Raw genomic sequence first — 25,115 nt, forward strand, 5'->3', positions numbered from 1 at the left:
AGCTCCCCCTCCTCCCTCAATGCTGACCCCAAAACAAAACCTTCATCGGATCCTATCTGCTGGAATCAATTCTGAAAGCTGAACTCCCCAGGGGGGTGGGGAGGAGGAAGGCTGTTTGATAGAAACATCTCTGGTGGGGTTTCAGGCAGAGAATCTGCCCAACTCTCTGCGGGTGGTCTGTTGTTTGGACGGTTTGCCCCTGGTGTTGATTGGATGGTGAATAAAGACAGGGCGATTTCTTCATCCCCCCCCCCCCCCCCCCCCCACCACCATGACACTGACGTGACCAATCTTCCAGTCATGCCAACACTATCACTGCCTGTCTCTCTTTCTCTCCATCCCTTTCTCTGGCACAAGGTGGGTTAACTGGAGGCTTTTCTCTCTCTCTCTCTCTCACTGCTGGAAGTAACAGCAACTCCAGGCAGGGATGGCAACAACTCTTGTGCCTTTTGTTGGAAAGAAAATATGATGAGGTATCCGAGCAGGCAGACTCCTCCACGCTCACTGGGCACATTATGAAATCTCTCTTCCTTCGTTTCTTCCTCGTCCTGCCCTGGCTCCTCGTTGTTTTCATTGTGCTGGAGATTGAGCCTGGGAGACCCTCCATCCGGAGCCCACTGCCCCCATCCCAGCTGCACAGGAACCCCGGGCTGGCTCGGCTGGGGCCAGTCTCCAACCAGTCTGTCCCCACCATCTATGCCATAACGCCGACCTACAGCAGACCGGTGCAGAAAGCCGAGCTCACCCGGCTGGCCAACACCTTCCGCCAGCTCCACCATTTCCACTGGCTTCTGGTGGAGGATTCCTCGTTCAGGAGCCGCCTGGTGACTGACCTGTTGGCTCACTCGGGAATCCCTTCCTACACCCAGCTCCATGTGCAGACCCCGCGGAGGTACAAGCGGGCAGGTCTACCCCGGGCTACCGAGCAAAGGAACGAGGGGCTGCGCTGGCTCCGCAGGAACAGGTCCCTCCAGCACTCCGGGGTGGTCTTCTTCGCCGATGATGATAACACTTACAGTCTGGATCTATTCCAGGAGGTAAGCAGCAAGTTTCTCATCAATATCTTAATGTTCTCCCCAGTGAATATACTCCCCAGATAATATGCTCCCCAGTGAATATACTCCCCAGTGAATATACTCCCCAGAAAATATACTCCCCAGTGAATATACTCCCCAGTGAATATACTGCACTATGAATATACTCCCCAATCAATGAACTGCCCAGTGAATATAATCCCCAGTTAATGTACGCCTCAGTGAATATACTCCCCAGTGAATATACTCCCCAGTGAACCCTCAATTAATATACCCGACTGTGAATATAATCCCCAGTTAATGTACAGCCCAGTAAATATAGTCCCCAGTTAATATACTCTCCAATGAATATGCTCCACTGTGAATGTACTCCACTGTGAATATACTCTCCAGTGAATATAATCCCCAGTTATTATACTCCACTGTGAATATACTCCACTGTGAATATACCGCCCAGTGAATGTAGTCCCAAATGAATATAGTCCACTGTGAATATAATCCCCAATTAATGTACTGCCCAGTGAATATAACCCCCAGTAAATGTACTCCCCACTGAATATACTCCCCGGTGAATATCCTCCCCAGTTAATGTACTCCTCAGTTAATGTAATCCTCAGTGAAAATACTTCCCAGTGAATATACTCCCGAGTGAATATACTCCCCAGTGAATAGACTCCACTGTGAATATAATCCCCAATTAATATACTCCCCAGTGAATACACTACCCAGTTAATGTATTCCCTAGTGAATATACTCCCCAGTTAATATACTCCCCAGTGAATGTACTCCACTGTGAATGTACTGCACTGTGAATATACTCTCCAATGAATATAATCCTCAATATACTCCACTGTGAATATATTCCCCAGTGAATGTGCTCCCTAGTGAATATACTCCCCAATTAATGTACTGCCCAGTGAATATACTCCCCAGTGAATATTCTCCCCAGATAATATGCTCCCCAGTGAATATACTCCTCAGTGAATATACTCCCCAGTTAATGTACTCCCCAGTGAATATACTCCACAGTTAATATTCTCTCTAGTGAATATACTCCATTGTGAATATACTCCCCAGTGAATGTCCTCCACTGTGAATATAATCCTCAGTTAATGTGCTGCCCAGTAAATATACTCCCCAGTGAATATACTCCCCAGTTAATGCACTCCCCAGTGAATATACTCCTCAGTTAATGTACTCTCTAGTGAATATACGCCTCAGTGAATAGACTCCCCAGTAAATATAATCCCTAGTGAATATACTCCCCAGTGAATATACATCCCAGTGAATATAATACCCAATTAATTTACTCCACTGTGAATATACGCCTCAGTGAATAGACTCCCCAGTAAATATAATCCCCAGTGAATATACTCGCCAGAGAATATACTCTCCAGTGAATATAATCCCCAATTAATTTACTCCACTGTGAATGGACTCCACTGTGAATATACTCCCCAGGGAATATACTCCGCTGTGAATATACTCCCCAGTGAATATACTCCACTGTGAATAAAATCCTCAGTGAATATACTTCACTGTGAATATATTCCCCAGATAATATACACCCCAGTGAATGTACACCCCAGTGAATGTACTCCGCAGTGAATATAATCCCCAGTGAATATACTCCACTGTGAATATAATCCCCAATTATTGCTCTGCCCAGTGAATATACTCCCCATTGAATATGCTCCCCAGTGAATATACAGCCCAGATAATATACTCCCCAGTGAATATACACCCCAGATAATATACTCCACTGTGACTATACTACCCAATTAATGTACTGCCCAGTGAATATAATCCCCAGGGAATATCCTCCCCAGGGAATATACTCCACAGTGAATATACTCCTCAGTGAATATACTCTCCAGTGAATATACTCCCCTGTGAATATACTCTCCAATGAAATATTCCACTGTGAATGTACTCCACTGTGAATATAAGTCCCAGTGAATGTAGTCCCAAGTCAATATACTCACTGTGAATATAATCTCCAATTAATGTTCTGCCCAGCGAATATAACCCCCAGTAAATATACTCCCCAGTGAATATATTCCCCAGTTAGTGTACTCCTCAGTTAATGTAATCCCCAGTGAAAATACTTCTCAGTGAATATACTCCCGAGTGAATATACTCCCCAGTGAATAGACTCCACTGTGAATATAATCCCCAATTACTATACTCCCCAGTGAATATACTACCCAGTTAATGTATTTCCCAGTGAATATACTCCCCAGTTAATATACTCTCCAGTGAATATACTCCACTGTGAATGTACTGCACTGTGAATATACTCGCCAATGAATATAACCGTCAATATACTCCACTGTGAATATACGCCCCAGTGAATGTACTCCCCAGTGGATATACTCCCCCATTAATGTACTGCCCAGTGAATATACTCCCCAGTGAATGTACTCCCCAGTGAATGTACTCCCCAGTGAATATACTCGCCAGTGAATATACACGCCAGTTAATGTACTCCCCAGTTAATGTACTCCCCAGTTAATGTACTCCCCAGTTAATGTACTCCCCAGTGAATATACTCTTCAGTTAATATACTCTCTAGTGAACATACTCCACTGTGAATATACTTCATTTTGAATATACTCCCCAGATAATGTACACCCCAGTGAATATACTCCCCAGTGAATATACTCCCCAGTGAATATACTCCACTGTGAATATACTCCCCAGATAATGTGCTCCCCAGTGAATATACTCCCCAGTTAATGTACTCTACTGTGAATATAATCCCCAATTAATGTACTGCCCAGTGAATATAATCCCCAGTGAATATACTCCCCAGTGAATATACTCCCCAGTGAATATGCTCCCCAGTGAATATACTCCACTATGAATATAGTCCCAATAAATGTACTGCCCAGTGAATATACTCCCCAGATAATGTACTCCTCAGTGAATATACTCCCCTCTGAAAATATTTCCCAGTGAATATACTTGCAGTGAATATACTCCCCAGTGAATGTGCTCCCCAGTTAATCCCCAATTAATATACTCCACTGTGAATATAATCCCCAGTTAATATACTGCCCAGCAAATATACTCCCCAGTTAATATACTCTCCAATGTATATACTCCACTGTGAATGTACTCCACTGTGAATATACTCTCCAGTGAATATAATCCCCACTTAATGTACTCCACTGTGAATATACTCCACTGTGAATATACTCCCCAGTGAATGTAGTCTCAAGTCAATATACTCCACTGTGAATATAATCTCCAATTAATGTATTGCCCAGTGAATATAACCCCCAGTGAATATACTCCCCAGTGAATATACTCCCCAGTGAATATACTCCCCAGTTAATATACTCCTCAGTTAATGTAATCCTAAATGAAAATACTTCCCAGTGAATATACTCCTGAGTGAATATACTCCCCAATGAATAGACTCCACTGTGAATATAATCCCCAATTAATATACTCCCCAGTGAATATACTACCCAGTTAATGAATTTCCCAGTGAATATACTCCCCAGTTAATATACTCTCCATTGAATATACTGCACTGTGAATATACTCTCCAATGAATATAATCCTCAATATACTCCACTGTGAATATACTCCCCAGTGCATGTACTCCCCATTGGATATACTCCCCAATTAATGTACTGCCCAGTGATTATACTCCCCAGTGAATGTACTCCCCAGTGAATATACTCCCCAATGAACATACTCCCCAGTTAATGTACTCCCCAGTTAATGTACTCCCCAGTGAATATACTCCTCAGTTAATATACTCTCTAGTGACTATATTCCACTGTGAATATACTCCACTGTGAATATACTCCCCAGTGAATGTACTCCCCAGTGGATATACTCCCCAATTAATGTACTGCCCAGTGATTATACTCCCCAGTGAATGTACTCCCCAGTGAATATACTCCCCAATGAACATACTCCCCAGTTAATGTACTCCCCAGTGAATGTACTCCCCAGTGAATATACTCCTCAGTTAATATACTCTCTAGTGACTATACCCCACTGTGAATATACTCCACTGTGAATATACTCCACTGTGAATGTTCTCCACTGTGAATGTACTCCCCAGTGAATATACACCCCAATGAATATACTCCCCAGTTAATGTACTCCCCAGTTAATGTACTCCCCAGTGAATATACTCCTCAGTTAATATACTCTCTAGTGACTATACTCCACTGTGAATATACTCCACTGTGAATGTACTCCACTGTGAATATACTCTCCAGTGAATATAATCCTCAGTTAATATAGGGGCAGCAGGGTAGCATGGTGGTTAGCATAAATGCTTCACAGCTCCAGGGTCCCAGGTTCGATTCCCGGCTGGGTCACTGTCTGTGTGGAGTCTGCACGTCCTCCCCCTGTGTGCGTGGGTTTCCTCCGGGTGCTCCGGTTTCCTCCCACAGTCCAAAGATGTGCGGGTTAGGTGGATTGGCCATGCTAAATTGCCCGTAGTGTCCTAATAAAAGTAAGGTTAAGGGGGGGGTTGTTGGGTTACGGGTATAGGGTGGATACGTGGGTTTGAGTAGGGTGATCATGGCTCGGCACAACATTGAGGGCCGAAGGGCCTGTTCTGTGCTGTACTGTTCTATGTTCTATGTTCCATACTCCACAGTAAATATATGCCACTGTGAATATACTCCCCAGTGAATAGACTCCCCAGTGAAAATACTCCCCAGTGAAAATACTCCCCACTGAATATACTCCCCAGGGAATATAATCCCCACTTAATTTACTCCACTGTGAATATACGCCTCAGTGAATAGACTCCCCAGTAAATATAATCCCCAGTGAATATACTCCCCAGTGAATATACTCTCCAGTGAATATAATACCCAATTAATTTACTCCAAGTGAATATAGTCCTCAGTTAATATGCTCTCCAGTGAATATACTCCCCAGTGAATATATTCCCCAGTAAGTATAATCCCCAATTAATTTATTCCACTGTAAATAAACTCCCCAGTGAATATAATCCCCAGTTAATATGCTCCCCAGTGAAAATATTCCCCAGTGAATATACTCCCCAGTGAATGTACTCCCCAGTGAATATAATCCCCAATTAAATTACTCCACTGTGAATGGACTCCACTGTGAATATACTCCCCAGTGAATATAATCCCCAATTAATTTACTCCACTGTGAATATACGCCTCAGTGAATAGACTCCCCAGTAAATATAACCCCCAGTGAATATGCATCCCAGTGACTGTGAATATACACCACAGTGAATATACTCCCCAGTGAATATACTCCCCAGTGAATATACTCCCCAGTTGATGTACTCCCCAGTGAATATACTCCTCAGTTAATATACTCTCTAGTGAATGTACTCCACTGTGAATATACTCCACTGTGAATGTACTCCACTGTGAATATACTCTCCAGTGAATATAATCCTCAGTTAATATACACCAGAGTAAATATACTCCAATGTGAATATACTTCCCAGTGAAAGTACTCCACTGTGAATATACGCCTCAGTGAATAGACTCCCCAGTAAATATAATCCCCAGTGAATATACTCCCCAGTGAATATACATCCCAGTGACTGTGAATATACAGCACAGTGAATATACTCCCCAGTGAATATACTCCCCAGTGAATATACTCCCCAGTTGATGTACTCCCCAGTGAATATACTCCTCAGTTAATATACTCTCTAGTGAATGTACTCCACTGTGAATATACTCCACTGTGAATGTACTCCACTGTGAATATACTCTCCAGTGAATATAATCCTCAGTTAATATACACCAGAGTAAATATACTCCAATGTGAATATACTTCCCAGTGAAATTACTCCACTGTGAATATACGCCTCAGTGAATAGACTCCCCAGTAAATATAATCCCCAGTGAATATACTCCCCAGTGAATATATTCCCCAGTAAGTATAATCCCCAATTAATTTACTCCACTGTAAATATACTCCCCAGTGAATATAATCCCCAGTTAATATGCTCCCCAGTGAACATACTCCCAAGTGAATATAATCCCCAATTAATTTACTCCACTGTGAATGGACTCCACTGTGAATGGACTCCACTGTGAATGGACTCCCCAGTGAATATACTCCCCAGTGAATATACTCCCCAGATAATATACTCCCCAGTGAATATAATCCCCAATTAATTTACTCCACTGTGAATGTACTCTACTGTGAATATACTCCCTAGTGAATATAATCCCCAATGAATATACTCCCCAGTGACTGTGAATATACACCACAGTGAATATACTCCCCCGTGAATATACTCCCCAGTGAATATACTCCCCAGTGACTGTGAATATACTCCCCAGTGAATATACTCCCCTGTGAATACAATCCTCAGTGAATCTTCTCCCCAGTTAATATACTCCCCAGTGAATACAATCCTCAGTGAATATACTCCACTGTTTTGAATATACTCCCCAGTGAATGTACCCATCATTAAATATACTCCACTGTGAATATACTCCGCAGTGAATGTATCCATCATTAAATATACTCCCCAGTGAATTTTATTTTTAAAAATAAATTTAGTGTACTCAATTAACATTTTCCAATTAAACGGCAATTTAGCATTTCCATTCCACCTACCCTGCACATCTTTGGGTTGTGGGGGCCAAACCCACGCAAGCATGGGGAGAATGTGCAAACTCCACACGGACAGTGACCCAGAGCCGGGATCGAACCTGGGACCTCGGCACTGTGAGGCTGCAGGGCTAACCCACTGCACCACCGTGCCGCCTCTACTCGCCAGTGAATGCACTCCCCAGTTAATATACACTTCATGAAATATACTCCCCAGTAAACGTGATCCGCAGTGGATATATCCATCATTAAATATCCTCCCCAGTGAATGTGATCCCCAGTGAATATATCCATCATTAAATGTACTCGCAGTGAAAATATTCATCATTACAAATACTCCCCAGTGAATATATGCTTCATTAAATATACTCCCCAGTGAATGTGTGCCCCAGTGAATATATCCATCACTAAAGTGAATCCCCAGTGAATTACTCCCTACTGAATATTCGCTTCATTAAATATACTCCCCAGTGAATGTACTCCCCAGTGAATATGCACTTCATTAACTATACTCAGCACGGTAGCACAGGGTTTAGCACTGTTGCTTTACAATTCCAGGGTCCAAGGTTTGATTCCCGGCTTGGGTCACTGTGTGGAGTCTGCATGTTCTACCCGTGCCTGCGTGGGTTCCTCCTGGTGCTCCGGTTTCCTCCCACATGTCCCAAAAGACGTGCTGTTCAGGGGCGGGGTTCTCCAATAATGGGGCTATGTCCCCACACTTGAAGAAATCCCAGAGTGATTCTCCTACCTGAAGGGGACTAGCAGGGCCCTGGAGTAGTCCTCGCAGGTACGGCTGCCGATTTGGGGTCCTGCACTTCCTGTCAGAGGTCCTGGCATGCGCACGGTGGCGGCTTGCGGCGGCCGCCCTGCATGACATGGCAGACCCCCACCGCGGACCGGCCCCAAAAAGATAGGCCAAGATCGGTGGCCCCCAATCGATAACCTGGCCGTTAGTGAGGCCCCCCCCCCCCCCCCGGTGAATGATCCCCCACCCCTCACTAGGGCGGCCGCGGACTAAGTCCGCAGCCACGTCGTGTTCCCGACAGGACCATGAGAGACCCACGCTATCGGGAACTCGGCCTGTTACATTTGGAGAATTGCCGCGGGGTCCTCAGTCATTGGCCCACTACCCGCGCCGCTGAGACCGTGCACGCTGATTCGCGGGAGCGACGTCGCGCTGGATTTCAGCGTCAACTCCCATTCTCAGCCCTCCCGCGCCGATTGTGATTTCGGCTCGGACAATCCCGCCCAGGTTATTTGGACGTTCTGAATTCTCCCTCTGTGTACCTGAACAGGTGCTGGAATGTGGCAACTAGGGGCTTTTCACAGCAACTTCATTGAAGTCATGTAAACTTACGTGTGACAATAAAGGTTATTATTATTATACTCCTCAGTGAATGTACCCTCAGTGAATGTACCCTCAGTGAATGTAAATATGCTCCCCAATGAATATATCCTTCATTCACACCCCAGAGAATGTACTCCCAGTGAATATAAAGTAAATACACTCTCCAATGAATATATCCTTTAATAAAAATACCCCAAGTGAATATTCCCAACAGTAAATACATTCCTCAATGAATATACCCTTCAGTAAATATACTCCACATTGAATACATTCCCATTAAATATATCCTTCATTAATTATACTCCCCAGTCAATGTACTTCCCTGTTAATATGCTCCACTGTGAATGTACTCCCCAGTCAATGTACACTTCATCAAATATATTGTTAAATGTACTTCCCAGTGAATGTACTCCCCAGTTAATGTACACTTCATCAAATATACTCCCCAGTCAATGTACTCCCCAGTTAGTATACACTGCATTACTGTGAAAATGCCCTTCAGTAAACATACTCCCCAGTTAATACACACCCCAATGAATATACCGTTCAGTAATTATACCCCCAATAAATGCACTCCCCAGTGATTATATCTTTCATTAAATGTAGTGCCCAGTGAATGGCCTTGCTGGTGAATATATCCATCATTAGATATACTCCCCAATGAAAGTTCTTATCAGTGAATATACCCTTCACTAAATGTACTGCCCACTGAAAGACCTCACTAGTGAATATATCCTTCACTAAATTTCTCCCCAGTGAATATCCTCGCCAGTGAATATACACCTTGGTAAATACACACCCCAGTGAATGTCCTTGCCTATGAATATATCTTTCATTAAATGTACTCACCAGTGAATATATTCCCCAGTGAATGTAGTTTCCTGTAATATAGTCCCCAGTAATATACTCCCCAGTTAAGATACTCTTCTTAAATGCAGAGTCAGAGACTCATACAGTACAACCCCTTTGACCCACCGAGTCTGCACTGACAAAACCACACTAAATCTACACTAACCCCCATTCCAGCCTATAGCCTTGGATGTTAGGCCATTTCAAGTGCACCTCCATGTACTTTTTTTTAAAATTTAGAGTATCCAATTATTTTTTCCAATTAAGGGGCAATTTAGCATGGCCAATCCACCTACTCTGCACATTTTTGGGTTGTAGGGGCGAAACCCACGCAGACACGGGGAGAATGTGCAAACTCCACACAGACAGTGACCCAGAGCCGGGATCGAACCTGGGACCTCAGCGCCGTGTGGCAGCTGTGCTAACCACTAGGCCACCGTGCTGCCCCTCCATGTACTTTTTAAAGGTTGTGAGGTTTCCTGCCTCGACCCTCCTCCCGGGCAGTGCATTCCAGACTCCCACCACCCTCTGGGTGAAAATGTCCTTTCTCAAATCCCCTCTAAACCTCCTGTCCCTCACCTTAAAATTACGCCCCCTTGTTATTGACCTTTCAACTAAGGTAAACGGCTGCTTTCTATCTCCCCTGCCCATGGCCAGGATTCTCCGAAAATAAGGCTATGTCCCCACACCCGCCGGAAAACGGGCGCGAATCACTCCAGACTTTTTTCGAAAAGTCCGGAGTGGTTATCCAACTTCAAGAGGGATAGCAGAGCCCCAGCGTACGCTGCGCAGCTTCTGCTGCCGATACGGGACTCTGCACTTCCGGCCCTGGGTCCACGCATGCGCGCGCCGATCGGCTGCGGGTCCACTCATGCATGCGCCGGCCGTTTTTGTGCTGGCCCCCACGTGACATGGCGAAGCCACACAGCGGGCCGGTGCGGAAGAAGATAGGCCCCCCCATAGATTGGGCGCGCCCGCCGGTCGGTAGCTCCCGATCGCGAGCCTGGCCGTCGTGGAAGTCCCCCCCCCCCCCCCCTCGGAGTCTGAGACCCCATTCTCCGCCCCCACGCCGAGCACGGTTTCAGCACGGAGGCTCGGAGAATCCCAGCCCATATTCTTCATAATCTTACACACCTCAATCATATCCCCATCAACCTTCTCTGCTCTAAAGAAAACAATCTGACCCTATCTGGTCTCTCCTTACAGCTCAGATGCTCCATCCCGGGCAACATCCTATTGAATCTTCTCTGCACCCCCTCCAGTGCAATCACATCCTTCCTATAGTGAGGAGACCAGAACAGCACACAGTACTCCAGCTGTGGCCTAACCAACGTCCTGTACAGCTCCAACATAACCTCCCCGATCTTATAATCTATGTCATGACTGATGAAAGTCAAGTGTCCCGTATGCCTTCTTAACAACCTGTCCTGCCGCCTTCAGGAATCTGTGAAACAGTACCCCAAGATCACTCTGTTCCTCTGAGCTTCCTAGTGTCCTGCCATCCATTGAGTACTCCCTTGCCGTGTTACTCCTTGCAAAGTGCATCACCTCACACTTCTCTGCATCCAATTACATCTGCCATGGATCTGCCCATTTGGCTAACATCTTCCTGCCACCGAAGATATTCACCATGCTGCCAATCTTCGTGCCATCTGCGAACTTGCTTATCGTCCGGCAGGGCCGAGTTCACGACGGCCCTCCCGATTTTTTCCCGGGAGCGTAGAATTCCGCCCGTCGTCTCTCCTTACTGAAGTAGCTGGCTCCTTAATTAATTATGCTATGCCACCTCCTCTTTTACACCCTCCCCTGTCTCGCCTGAAGATACCCAAGAATGTTGAATGGCCAGTCCTGCCCCCGCCCTCCACCACTTCTCTGTGCTGGCAACAATATCACAATTCTACACGTCAATTCACGCCCTATGTTACCTATAATACTCCTGGCATTAAAGTAGAGGCCATCCAGACTCTTATTATTTCCTTGGAAATCAACAAGGGTGATCTCCCTCTTGGTTCAGTCACTATCGAATGCTGTGTATAATACAGCATACTTCCCAATGAATGTTCTCCCAGTGAATGTGTTCCCCAGTGAATATACCCTTGAGTAAATGGACTCCGCAGTGAATGTACTCCCCAGTGAACATACATCCCGGTGAATATACCCTTCAGTGATATATTCCCCAATAATGGGCAGCACGGTAGCACAGTGATTAGCACAGTTGCTTCACAGCTCCAGGGTCCCAGGTTCAATTCCCGGCTTGGGTCACTGTCTGTGCGGAGTCTGCCTGTTCTCCCCGTGTCTGCGTGGGTTTCCTCCGGGTGCTCCGGTTTCCTCCCACAGTCCAAAGATGTGGATTGGCCATGAAAAATTGCGCTTAGTGTCCAACAAAGGTTAGCTGGGGTTACTGGGGTACGGGGATAGGGTGGAGGTGTGGACTTAAGTCGGGTGCACTTTCCAAGAGCCGGTGCAGACTCGATGGGCCGAATGGAATCCTTCTGCACTGGAAATTCTATGTATGTATGTATGAATGCACTCCCCAGTGAATATACACTTCACTAAATATACTTAGCCAGTGAATATGTACTTCAGCAACTATATTCCCCTCTGAATATACTCCCCAGTCAAAATGTTCCCGGTCAATATGCTCATAATAAATATGCTCCCAGTCAATATGCCCCCCAGTCAATACTTAGTAAATATATTCCCCAATAATGATTCACACGAATGAATATGCAGCCCAGTGAATACACTCTCCAGTAAATATACAGACCAGTGAATGAATATACTCCCCAGTAAATATACACCCCAGTGAGTCCACAGGTAAATATACTCACTCCTGTATATATCGCCCAGTGAATACACTCCCCAGTACATATACAGACCAGTAAATACACTCCCCAGTAAATAGAAATACCAGTGAATCTACTACCGAGGACATATTCTCCCATGAACATACTCGCTGGGAATCTACTCCCCATTGAATATCATGATATACTCCCCAGTTTATATATTCCCCAGTGAATATACTCCTGTTATAACGAGATCGAATGGGGATGGGACGATTAGCCTCCCCATGAGCCTCAGGGAATATGGGTTTTTTCCTGAGGCAGGGCCCGATCAATAGAGTAACGGACTCTAATATATGAGGCGGTCTAGAGAGGAGCCGAGTTAAGGTCTTCCCAGCTGAATGTTGTGTGTATACAGTTTGCTTAAACAATAAATAGTTTATCTTCATTTTCATGAACCGGACTTCTCTGTGATCATTAAATTTGCAACGAGGGTTGAAAGTGGATCTATAGTTGAAGCTGCTACCTTTTGAATGTATGGCCATCTCCTCTCCTTCTACTGGATTAAGGTTTGCACTATTTCCAATGTGCCACTCTTTGGCAGACTTGATGTATTCAACGCAAGCGTGGAAGATTGGACGCAATACGCGGAGCGCAAACTTTATTTCTTTAAGGCTAATATTATAGTTGGAGATGAGCGCAAGACAGTGATACTTTTACCAGCCTGTGGGGGCTCCCACCTTTAGCATAGTAAAAGATCTGATGAACCCCACAGCCCTGGACTCCAAGCCATTTGAGGAGCGAGCCGCCTTGGTGGCAGACCACTATGACCCCAAGCAGTCGGTCATAGTACAACGGTACCGTCTCAGTACGGCTAAGAGGAGTCGATAACTGAGTTGTTGAGATGCTTACAGAAACGTGTTGAAATTTGTGATTATGGCCTATCCCTTGCCGAGATGCTAAGGTACCACCTGGTTTGTGGGGTTGGCGCCCCACCCCCAAGGAATGGGACCCCCCCTCCCCGGTATCCCAAGGTTTTTCAAACCGGTGTGGGAATGATCAAGGGTGACAATTGAGGAGCTTCGGCTCTCATTCAGTACCCATGGCATCCCAGAGCTGCTGCTATCAGATAACGGCACGCCCTTTACCAGCAAGGAATTTGGGGGTTTTAGGAAGGCCAACGGCGTGCGGTACGTCCGCACAGCCCCGTACCACCCAGCCACGAACATACGCAGAGCAGACGGTTCGGACCAGGGGAACTAGTTTATATCCAGAACATCGGTGCCTGCGCTGGGTGGGTTCCTGGGACAGTAATGCGGCAGACCCGTCTCATACCCAACTCACTGGGGTGTATATCTGCTGGGATTACACTCACTGATCTGTATATTCCCGGGAGGATATTTACTGGGGTGTATATTATCTGTTGATGAGATTTGCCGTGGAGTATATTAGTTGTGGAGTATATTAATTGTGGAGTATATTGACTGAGAAGCATATTCACTGGGGAGTATGTTTACTTGGAATAAATTTACTGCAGAGTCCATTCACTAGGAATGCATTAAATGGGATTATATTGACTGGGGAATACACTGTGGAATAAATTTACTGATGAGGTTATTCATTGTACATTCATTGGGAATATACTGATTGGGGAGTATATTCGCTGAGTAGTATATTTACTTGGATGTATATTGACTGAGGCATATATAAACAGGGAGTATGTTTACCAGGAGTATATTTACTGCAGAGTATATTTACTAGGGAGTACACGAAATGGAAGTATATTGACTGGGAAGTATATTCCCTGGGTAGTATTTATACTGCAGAGTATATTTACTTGGTGATACATGATGGAACCATCAATTCACTAGACACGTGCTTTAAGATAGGAACAGTGGTTTTAATCTACTTACAACAGAGCCAGCCTGTTCCGCGTTGAACTCTCGATGAACTGAACGACTGGCTCTGAGCATTGATATTTATACAGCAGTCCAGGGGGAGGAGTTGTGGGCGGAGCCAAGGGTGGACCCCTGTACAAACTCCTAAGCATTCCCAGCGCTACTCCCCCTAGTGGTCGGGCAACGCAACTGCGCTTATCAATGCATGGTCTCATGTATATACAATACAGTGTGAATTACGGAGTTACATTCACCACAATATATTCACTGGGGAGTATACTAACTGGGGAGTTTTAGTGGTCTCAGAGGAGTCTGGTTCGTAAATATGAAGACGTTGTTTGAGCAAACAATATATACACAGCATTCAGTTCCCAGCCGGGACTACCTTGACTCGGCTCGTTTCTGGACAGCCTTTAATGGTAGAGTCCGTTACTCTATTGATCGGGCCCCGCCTCTCCGGGGAAGATTGTGTTCCACGAGGCTCATGTGAGGCTATTCGGCCCATTGCCGTAAGATCCTTCTGAGGAAAGTGGAAAAGGAGGACCCTGCTCTTCTTCGTCCGCAGATGTATTTCCTGCACTTTCGGGGCCCGTTGGGGAACGCAGTTTCCTTGCTGATAGCCTGGGGGTACCGCTACTGCCAACTTTTATCCGTTTGCTCCCCGTCAGAAACCTCTGATACTTGGGTCTCCATATCTGAGTCAGTCGGTGACTTCACGCAACTCTGTGTCGGGCCCCCAGGGGGTGCCACCCAGTAACCCGCCCGTGTCAGAGCGATCTGTTTAGCGACTGGCCCCTCCGGAGGAGGTTGGTGTAATGCTGGTCTCCTGCCCCTGAGGTGGGCCACATGTTTCTTTATTGTTCAGTCTCCCAGTAAATATCCTCCCGGGAATATACAGATCAGTGAGTGTAATCCCAGCAGATATACACCCCAGTGAATCCACTCCCCAGAACTGGGTCACTGTCTGTGCGGAGTCTGCACGTTCTCCCCGTGTGTGCGTGGATTTCCTGCGGGTGCTCTGGTTTCCTCCCACAGTCCAAAGGTGTGCAGGTTAGGTGGATTGGCCATGATAAATTTCCCTTAGTGTCCAAAAGGTTAGGTGGGGTTATGGAGATAGGGTAAAGGTGTGGGCTTAAGTAGGGTGCTCTTTCCAAGGGCCAGTGCAGACATGATGGGCCGAATGGCCTCCTACGATTCTATGATTCTCTTTCTAAGTATTCTTTCTCACTTTTGCTCCCTGTAATATCTTTCTCGCTCTCTCTTTTTATTCTCTTTCCCTCTCTAAGGGGCAGTGCCAGGGCGCCCTTCTGGGCACCTCCAATTGGGGGAGGGATGTCCCTTATCTGTAGGAGGGTGGGTTGTACTTATCTGTGAGGGGGAGTGTTCCCCGAATTCATGGGGGAGGGATTTGGGAGGATGGGAATTTTTTTTTTGCAGATCGGGCCGCCCTTTAAAAAAGATGCCTTTGGCGTGTTGGCGCAGTGGTTAGCACAGCTGCCTCACGGCGCCAAGGACCTGGGTTCGATCCCGGCTCTGAGTCACTGTCCGTGTGGAGTTTGCACATTCTCCCCGTGTTTGTGTGGGTTTCGCCCCCACAACCCAAAGATGTGCAGGGTCGGTGGATTGGCCACGCTAAATTGCCCCTTAATTGGAAAAAATTTCAAAATGTTGCCTTGATCTCTGTTGAGTTGGCGTTGCCGGCTCTATTAGGCCGCAGCCTGTCAGTGCGACAGAGTGGGCCACGCCGGGGAATGCTGGGTAATCTGGAGGGGAAAGCCGGTTTGCAGCCTGCAAGCTGAACACTGGGTTTCTTGCTTCAACCAGCACTCTGTGCAAATAATGGATACTTCCACACACAGTATTCTCTCTCTCTCTCTCGCTCTCGTTATTCTTTCTCTTTCTCCGTCTCACTCTCTTATTTAGATATATATATATAACTCTCTTTTTCTCTTTCTCATTATTCTTTCTTTCCCTTGCTATATTCCCTTTCCCTTTCTTCTCTATATTCTCTTTCAGTCTCTCTCTGGGCGAGATTCTCCCAAAACGGGAGAAATCGTAAAGCTGCCGTAAAACCCGGGCGGGTTTTACGGCAGCGCGCCCCTTCCCGACGGGGGACCAATTCTGGTCCCCGGTCGGGGCTAGCAGCCCGACGCCGTAGGCTCCGGCAAGACGGGCTTAACGAAAATCGTTAAGCCCGCTTACCGGAGTTAGCGCCGGCTGACGCGTCATATGACGTCAGCCGCGCATGCGCAGTTTGGAAGACTCCAACCCGCGCATGCGCGGGTGACGTCATCGCGTTTTTGCGCGAAACCCGCGCATGCGCGGGCCGGGTTGCCCCTCAGCCGCCCCGCGAATGGATACTGCAGGGCGGCGGAAGGACAAGTAGTGCGCGGGCATCGGGCCCGCTGCCCGCGATCGGTGCCCACCGATCGCAGGCCCATGGCACCCTTGGCACGGCCGTGGTACTGCCGTGCCAATCGGTGCCATGGTTATAAAAAGCGAGTTGGTGACGCCGTTTTTACGAACGGCAAGACCAGGTGTGTTTGCCGTTCGTGAAAACGGCGGAAAGGGCTGGGACTTCGGCCCATCTAACAGCTGTGAATCGCTGCCGGCCGTAAAAAAACGGCGGCAGCGATTCGGGTCGGGACTTCGGCGGGGGGGTGGGAGAATAGCGGGAGGGCGGCAAAAATGTCGGGAAGGCCCTCCCGCTATTCTCCCACCCGTCGTGGGGGGCGGAGAATTTCGCCCCGTCTCTTTATTCTCTCTCTGTTCTCTCACTCTCTCCCACCCTGTCGTGTACTCTTTTTCTCTCTTCATTTTCTCTGTCTCTCCCTTTTTCTCTCACTCTTTCTCTGCCTCTCTCTCTCTGTCTCCCTGTATTCGCTCTGCCTCTCTCTCTCTGCATTCTCTCTCACTCTGTCCTTCTCGTTCTCCTGCCTCTCTCTTTATTCTTCCTCCCTCTGTCTCTCTCTCTCTCTGTATTCTCTCTCTCTGTCTCTATTCTCCTTCTCTCTCTATTCTTTCTCTGCATTCTCTTTCCCTCTAATCACTCTCTCAGATTGTCTTTCTCTGTGTCTCCCTGCAATCTATCTCTCCCTAGTCTCCCTCTGTTTCTCTTTCTACCTCATTCCCCTTTTCTCTCTCTCTCTCTCTTTTTATTCTCCCTCGATCTCTCCCTCTCACACACACTCTCTCTTTCTGTCTCTGTATGCTGTATCTGTTTTGCTCTGATTTTTCTGATCTCAGTGTCTGCATTCGCTGTGTTACATCCTCTCATGTGCAGTCTCTCGATTTCCGCAGTGTCTGTTTAAATCTGTGCCGAGAACCTGCCTCTGCATCATATCTATGTGTTGCTGTCTCTTGCCTATACCACATCTGAACTCTCTCTCTCTCTCTCCATGTGATCTCTGCTTTTGCATTCAGTCATTGAATTCTCCCTGGATTTGTCTTTGCATTCCATCCCGTTATCCATTCTGTGCTCTCTCTATTAATTCCCTGCACTTTCTCTCCGAGACTGCTTTTTCCATCTGTACTCTCTATCCTTGCAATCTGTGTTTGTATCTCACTCGCTCCCCCAGTCCATCTGAACAGCTCCCTTCTCAATACTCTGAACATTTTCTATTCACACTGGACCTGCTTTCTGCATCCTGCCTCCTTGTTATCCTCACTCATGCATTCTGTTTGTCCCTTCTCCCCCCCCCCCCCCACCCCGCTCCGCAACACCCCCCACTCCGTATATATTCTTGGAGCTTCCCTCTCCCCAATCTGCCCAGCCATGGCGGTTTCTATCACCCCGATGTTCATGCTCTCCATTCTCGCTCACTTCACTCTCTATTTCACGTCCCATTGTGACAATAAATCGAATCAAATCAAAATCATTGCTGTTCTCCTCTTCATTCTGTTTATCCATTCAAGTTTCTAGTTTTCACATGTTAACTTTATTTTGTGTCCCTTTTTGTCTACTTTCAATTACCATTCTCTCACTCCATTGGTTCACCTTGCACTGATTTCTGTGTCCCTCATATCCGCTACTTCTGGTTTCTAACCTGAAAGTATATTCAGAATTATTTCCTCTTATCTTAACGCTCAGTAATTTGATTGAGAAACCTTCACACACAATGTGTTTGGATGTGTGTGTGGCAGCACGGTAGCATTGTGGATAGTACAATCGCTTCACAGCTCCAGGGTCCCAGGTTCGATTCCAGCTTGGGTCACTGTCTGTGCGGAGTCTGCACATCCTCCCCGTGTGTGCGTGGGTTTCCTCCGGGTGCTCCGGTTTCCTCCCACAGTCCAAAGATGTGCAGGTTAGGTGGATTGGCCATGATAAATTGCCCTTAGTGTTGGGTGGGGTTACTGGGTTATGGGGATAGGGTGGGGGTGTTGACCTTGGGTAGGGTGCTCTTTCCAAGAGCCGGTGCAGACTCGATGGGCCGAATGGCCTCCTTCTGCACTGTAAATTCTATAATTCTATGAGTATATGGAGAGTGTGTGTGATCGGGTATGGGACCATGTGTGTGTGATTGTGCGTGTGCGTATGTGATCATTTGCGTGTTTGTGATCATTCATGTGTGTGTGATCATGTGTGTAGGAGTGTGTATGTGTGTGTGATTGTGTGTGATCATGTGTATGATCGTGCCTGTCTGACCATGTGTGTGTGTGAGATTGTGTGTGCATGTGTGATCGAGCATGTGAGTGATCGAGCGTGTGTGTGATCGTACATATGTGATCATGCGCATATGTGTAAGTATGTGTGTCAGTATGTGTGTGTGTGATCGTTCATGTCTGTGTGATCATTCGTGTGTGATAGATCATGAATGTGTATGTGATCATATGCGTTGTGTGATTGTATGTGGTCATGTGTGTATGTGATCATGCATGTGTGTGTGTGAGATACTATGTGTTTAGGACTGTGTGTTTGCATGTAAGTGTGTGTGTGATTAGGCATGTCTGTGTGTATGATCATGCGTACATGTGATCATGCCTGTGCGTCTATTTGAGTGTGTGTCATCATGCGTTTTTGTGTTTGTGATCGTGTATGCGTGGGTAAGGGCAGTATGTGAAAGCGATTAGGTTGTATATGTGTGATTTAGAGAAATTGGGTTGTATATGTGTCTGAATGGGAGTGGGATTTCAGATGTATATGTGTTTGTGAGAGATTGGGATTGTAAATGTGCATACGACGGACATTGGGGTTTCTATGTTGTATAAAATCTACCTGACTCGTCCTCACCAATCTTCCTGTCACAGATGCATCTGTCCCTGGCAGTATCGGCAGGAATGACCACTGCGTAGTCCTTGTGGAGACTGTTCTGATATGTATATATGTAGACAAGTAAAGGTAACACAATCACTAGACGGCACTACTAGTTCCCACTATAAATATAAGGGGCTGGATTCTCCGACCCCCCGCCGAGTCGGAGAATCGCCGGGATGCGGCGTGAATCCCGCCCCCGGTGTCTTCCGAAGTCTCCGGCACCAGAGATTCGGCGGAGGCAGGAATCACGCCGCTCTGGTCAGCGTGCCCCCCTTCCCGGCGATTCTCCGGCCCGTGATGGGCCGAAGTCCCGCTGCTGTCATGCCAGTCCCGCCTGCGGGAATCAAACCACCTCCCTTACCGGTGGGACTGGCGGCAAGGGCAGGCTCTGGGGTCCTGGGGTGGGGTGGGGGTGGGGGGTGCTGGGCGATCTGGCCCCGGGGGGGTGCCCCCACGGTGGCCTGGCCCGCAATCGGGGCCCACCGATCGGCGGGCGGGCCTGTGCCGTGGGGGCACTCTTTCCCTTCCGCGTTTGCCATAGTCTTCACAATGGCGGACGCGAAAGTGACCCTCTCCCCTGCGCATGCGCGGGGATGACGTCAGCAGCTGCTGACGCTTAGGCGCATGTGCGGACTTCTGCCGGCCGGCGGAGTCCCTTCGGCCCCGTCTGGTGTGGCGCCAAAGGCCTTTTGCGCCGGCCGGCGGGGCGCCAACCACTCCGGCGCGGGCCTAGCCCCTCGAGGTTAGGGCTTACCCTAACCTTTGGCCCCTACCTTTGGGGCGGCCCGACGCCGGAGTGGTTCACGCCACTCCATCCCGCCGGGACCCCCCCCGCCCCGCCGGGGAGGGGAGAATCCCGGCAAAGAACTCAGGGGAACCTGGGGATCTTCTACCTAGTAGAGTGCAAGAGAGAGAGAGATAGATCACAGTATAGTTAAGGTTAGATAGAAGCAGCAGGTATAGTTTATTACTTTGATATAGATTACTTGATTACTAGTTATAGTTCTGTGGAGTGTGCAAACTCAATATTAATCAATCATTATTCAATAAATCAGTTTTGCTTCAAGTTAGAGATCGGAGGTTTCTTTATAATCACACCATCAGACGATTCTGGAATACGAAGCAAAGAGTAACGCGATATTATCAAAGATTAATATAACAGAGACAAAGTCCCATCTTCACAGTGAGGATACCCACCGGTGTGTTGTGAGACACTATCACTTTGCCAAATGGGATAGACTTCGAACAGAACCAGCAGCTCAACTATGAGGCGCTGTGGGCCATCAGCAGCAGCAGAATTGTATTCAACCACAATCTGTAAACTCATGGTCCGATATATCTCCCACTCTACCTGATGGAACCATCAATTCACCAGTCACGTGTTTCCGATATGAATCTAGGCTTTAATCGACTTACTTCAGAGCCAGCCTGTTACCCGTTGATTAACTCTCAGTGAACTCAGGCTGACTCTGGACAAGGGTAGTTATACAGCTGCACTAGGGGGAGGAGTCGTGGGCGGAGCCAAGGGTGAAGCCCAGTACAAGTTCCTGCGTACTCCCAGAGATACTCCCCCTAGTGGTAGGCTAGCGCTGCTGCGCTTACAAAGACAGAGTGAATTATCATATATATATATATCCTATATATATATATATATATTTATATATTACATTCACCACATTCACCCCCTGCAAAAAAATCAAGTGCGGCGGGGGTGGTGGCCTACAACGTCAGTCTGTCCGGTGGTCGAATTGTTCGTTGTGATCTGCGGACCACCGGGGTTGCAGCCTCTTGCGGTGGCTGGATGGGTGTTGTGTGCTGGGGTACGATGGCGGACTCCAGGGAGGGTTGGATCCGAGCTTCATACTCTCCTGGTTCGACCGGGGACTGGGGGCGCTGGGGGCTGGCCGGCGCGGGGGCGCGGAACTGGTGGAGCGAGCTCGTGGGCTCGGCAGCATGGGGTGTAGGGTAAGAGGTCCTTCTATGGGGGTAGAGGGGGCGCTGGATCTGGCGGGTGCCAGATCCCGGAGGGATACCGTGTCCTGACGGCCGTCAGGGAACTCGACGAATGTGTACTGGGGGTTGGAGTGGAGCAGGCGCACCTTTTCAACAAGGGGGTCGGTTTTGTGCGCCCTGACGTGTTTCCTCAGAAGTACGGGGCCCGGGGTCCACAGCCATGCCGGAAGTGAGACCCCCGTGGTAGTGCCCCTGGAAAAAATGAAGAGCTTCTCGTGAGGGGTCTGGTTGGTTGCCGTACACAAAAGGGACCTAATAGCGTGGAGCACGTCTGGGAGGACTTCCTGCCACTGGGATACTTGGAGCTTTCTAGACCGGAGGGTCAGTAGGACGGTCTTCCAGACCGTCACGTTCTCCCTTTCCACCTGCCCATTCCCCCTGGGGTTGTAGCTGGTAGTCCTGCTCGAGGCAATGCCCTTGTCGAGCAGGTACTGACGCAGCTCGTCGCTCATGAAGGACGAACCCCGGTCGCTGTGTACGTAGCTGGGGAAACCAAACAGGGTGAAGATGCTATGCAGGGCCCTAATAACTGTGTGGGAGGTCATGTCGGGGCACGGGATAACGAATGGGAAACGGGAGAACACGTCTGCGACGTTTAAAAAGTAAACGTTCTTGTTAGTTGAGGGGAGTGGCCCTTTGAAATCAATCGCGAGGCGTTCAAAGGGCCTAGAAGCCTTGACCAGGTGGGCCCTGTCTGGTCTATAGAAGTGCAGTTTGCACTCCGCACAGGTCGGGCAGTCCCTGGTGACCGCTTTTACCTCCTCGTTGGAGAAAGGCAGGTTTCCGGCCCTGATGTAGTGGGCGAGCCGGGTGACCCCCGGGTGGCAGAGGTCATTGTGGATGACTTTTAATCGGCCGATCTGCGCGCTGGCGCATGTCCCGCGGGATAGGGCATCCGGAGGCTCGTTGAGCTTCCCGGGTCGATATTTAATATCGTAATTGTAGGTGAAGAGTTCGATCCTCCACCTCAGAATTTTGTCGTTTTAAATTTTGCCCCTTTGCGAGTTGTCGAACATGAAGGCAACCGATCTTTGGTCGGTGACGAGGGTGAACCTCCTACCTGCGAGGTAGTGCCTCCAGTGACGGATAACCTCCACAATGGCTTGGGCTTCTTTCTCGACTGAAGAGTGTCGGAGTTCTGAAGCGGAGAGGGTAGGGGAGAAAAATGCAACTTGTCTCCCTACCTGATTTAACGTAGATGCTAGAGCTACCTCTGAGGCGTCGCTCTCTACCTGAAATGGGGTGGTTCATCCACCGCCCACATGGCCGCTTTGGCGATGTCCTCCTTGATGCCGTCGAAGGAGAGGGCAGCAGAGCTACTGATCAGCTGTTCTGGGGGAATTTGCATACGTGCAGTGCGGTCAGCCTAAGTTGAAGGTGGTTTGTGGAGGGGCTGTTGGCAAGTGACAGTTAAACCCGAAACACTTTGTGAGTGTTTCCCACCCTACCTCCTCCTCTAACCAACCCCCCCACCCCACGGTGGTTGGGAAGCGGGAGTAGGGGCCTGTCGTGAAGGTGAGTGAGTGCCTTTAAATTTGCTTACCTTTCAGCGGGAGCAGGGTTTGAGGTAATATCAGGTAAGCTCTTCCTTTCTTTTTCTTTTTCTTGTTTTTTTTTAATCTAGAGGTGATGTCAGGGAAGGCAGTACAATGCTCCTCCTGCAGAATGTTTGAGGTGAGGGACGCCGTCAGTGTCCCTGCTGATTTCATCTGTGGGAAGTGCACCCAACTCCAGCTCCTCAAAAACCGTGTTAGGGACCTGGAGCTTGAGCTGGATGAACTTCGGATCATTCGGGAGGCAGAGGGGGTCATAGATAGGAGCTTCAGGGAAGTAGTTACACCAAAGACTGGAGATAGATGGGTAACTGTAAGAGGGACTGGGAAGAAGCAGTCAGTGCAGGGACCCCCTGCGGTCGTTCCCCTGAGTAACAAGTATACCGCTTTGGATACTTGTGGGGGGGACGACTTACCAGGGGTAAGCCATGGGGTACGGGCCTCTGGCACGGAGTCTGTCCCTGTTGCTCAGAAGGGAAGGGGGGAAAGGAGTAGAACATTAGTAATTGGGGACTCAATAGTCAGGGGCACAGATAGGAGATTTTGTGGGAGCGAGAGAGACTCACGTTTGGTATGTTGCCTCCCAGGTGCAAGGGTAAGTGATGTCTCGGATCGTGTTTTCCGGGTCCTTAAGGGGGAGGGGGAGCAGCCCCAAGTCGTAGTCCACATTGGCACTAACGACATAGGTAGGAAAGGGGACAAGGATGTCAGGCAGGCCTTTAGGGAGCTAGGATGGAAGCTCAGAGCGAGAACAAACAGAGTTGTTATCTCTGGGTTGTTGCCCGTGCCACGTGATAGTGAGATGAGGAATAGGGAGAGAGAGCAATTAAACACGTGGCTACAGGGATGGTGCAGGCGGGAGGGATTCAGATTTCTGGATAACTGGGGCTCTTTCTGGGGAAGGTGGGACCTCTATAGACAGGATGGTCTACATCTGAACCTGAGGGGCACCAATATCCTGGGGGGGAGATTTGTTAGTGCTCTTTGGGGGGGGTTTAAACTAATTCAGCAGGGGCATGGGAACCTGGATTGTAGTTTTGGGGTACAGGAGATTGAGAGTATAGAGGTCAGGAGCACAGATTTGACTTCGCAGGAGGGTGCCAGTGTTCAGGTAGGTGGTTTGAAGTGTGTCTACTTCAATGCCAGGAGTATACAAATAAGATAGGGGAACTGGCAGCATGGGTTGGTACCTGGGACTTCGACGTTGTGGCCATTTCAGAGACATGGATAGAGCAGGGACAGGAATGGTTGTTGCAGGTTCCGGGGTTTAGGTGTTTTAGTAAGCTCAGAGAAGGGGGCAAAAGAGGGGGAGGTGTGGCGCTGCTAGTCAAGGACAGTATTACGGTGGCGGAAAGGATGCTAGATGGGGACTCTTCTTCTGAGGTAGTATGGGCTGAGGTTAGAAACAGGAAAGGAGAGGTCACCCTCTTGGGAGTTTTCTATAGGCCACCTAATAGTTCTAGGGATGTAGAGGAAAGGATGGCGAAGATGATTCTGGAAAAGAGCGAAAGTAACAGGGTAGTTGTTATGGGAGACTTTAACTTTCCAAATATTGACTGGAAAAGATATAATTCGAGTATATTAGATGGGTCGTTCTTTGTACAATGTGTGCAGGAGGGTTTCCTGACACAATATGTTGACAGGCCAACAAGAGGCGAGGCCATATTGGATTTGGTTTTGGCTAATGAACCAGGCCAGGTGTTAGATCTGGAGGTAGGTGAGCACTTTGGAAACAGTGACCACAATTCGGTGACCTTTACGTTAGTGATGGAAAGGGATAAGTATACCCCGC

The 25,115-nt window shown here is 48.0% G+C and overlaps 1 protein-coding gene across 1 annotated transcript in view; it reads left to right on the forward strand.

The window, feature by feature from the left end:
• The first annotated feature begins 290 nt into the window (after positions 1-290).
• b3gat2 (beta-1,3-glucuronyltransferase 2 (glucuronosyltransferase S)) overlaps positions 291-25,115 on the forward strand; it is a 186,027-nt gene continuing 161,202 nt past the window's right edge. The window contains exon 1 of the mRNA XM_038800675.1: positions 291-1,037. Coding sequence (XP_038656603.1) covers positions 516-1,037 — 522 coding nt within the window. The 5' untranslated portion in view covers positions 291-515. The remainder of the gene's footprint in view (positions 1,038-25,115) is intronic.

Source organism: Scyliorhinus canicula, chromosome 6 (assembly GCF_902713615.1).
Source record: "Scyliorhinus canicula chromosome 6, sScyCan1.1, whole genome shotgun sequence".
NCBI lineage: Eukaryota > Metazoa > Chordata > Chondrichthyes > Carcharhiniformes > Scyliorhinidae > Scyliorhinus > Scyliorhinus canicula.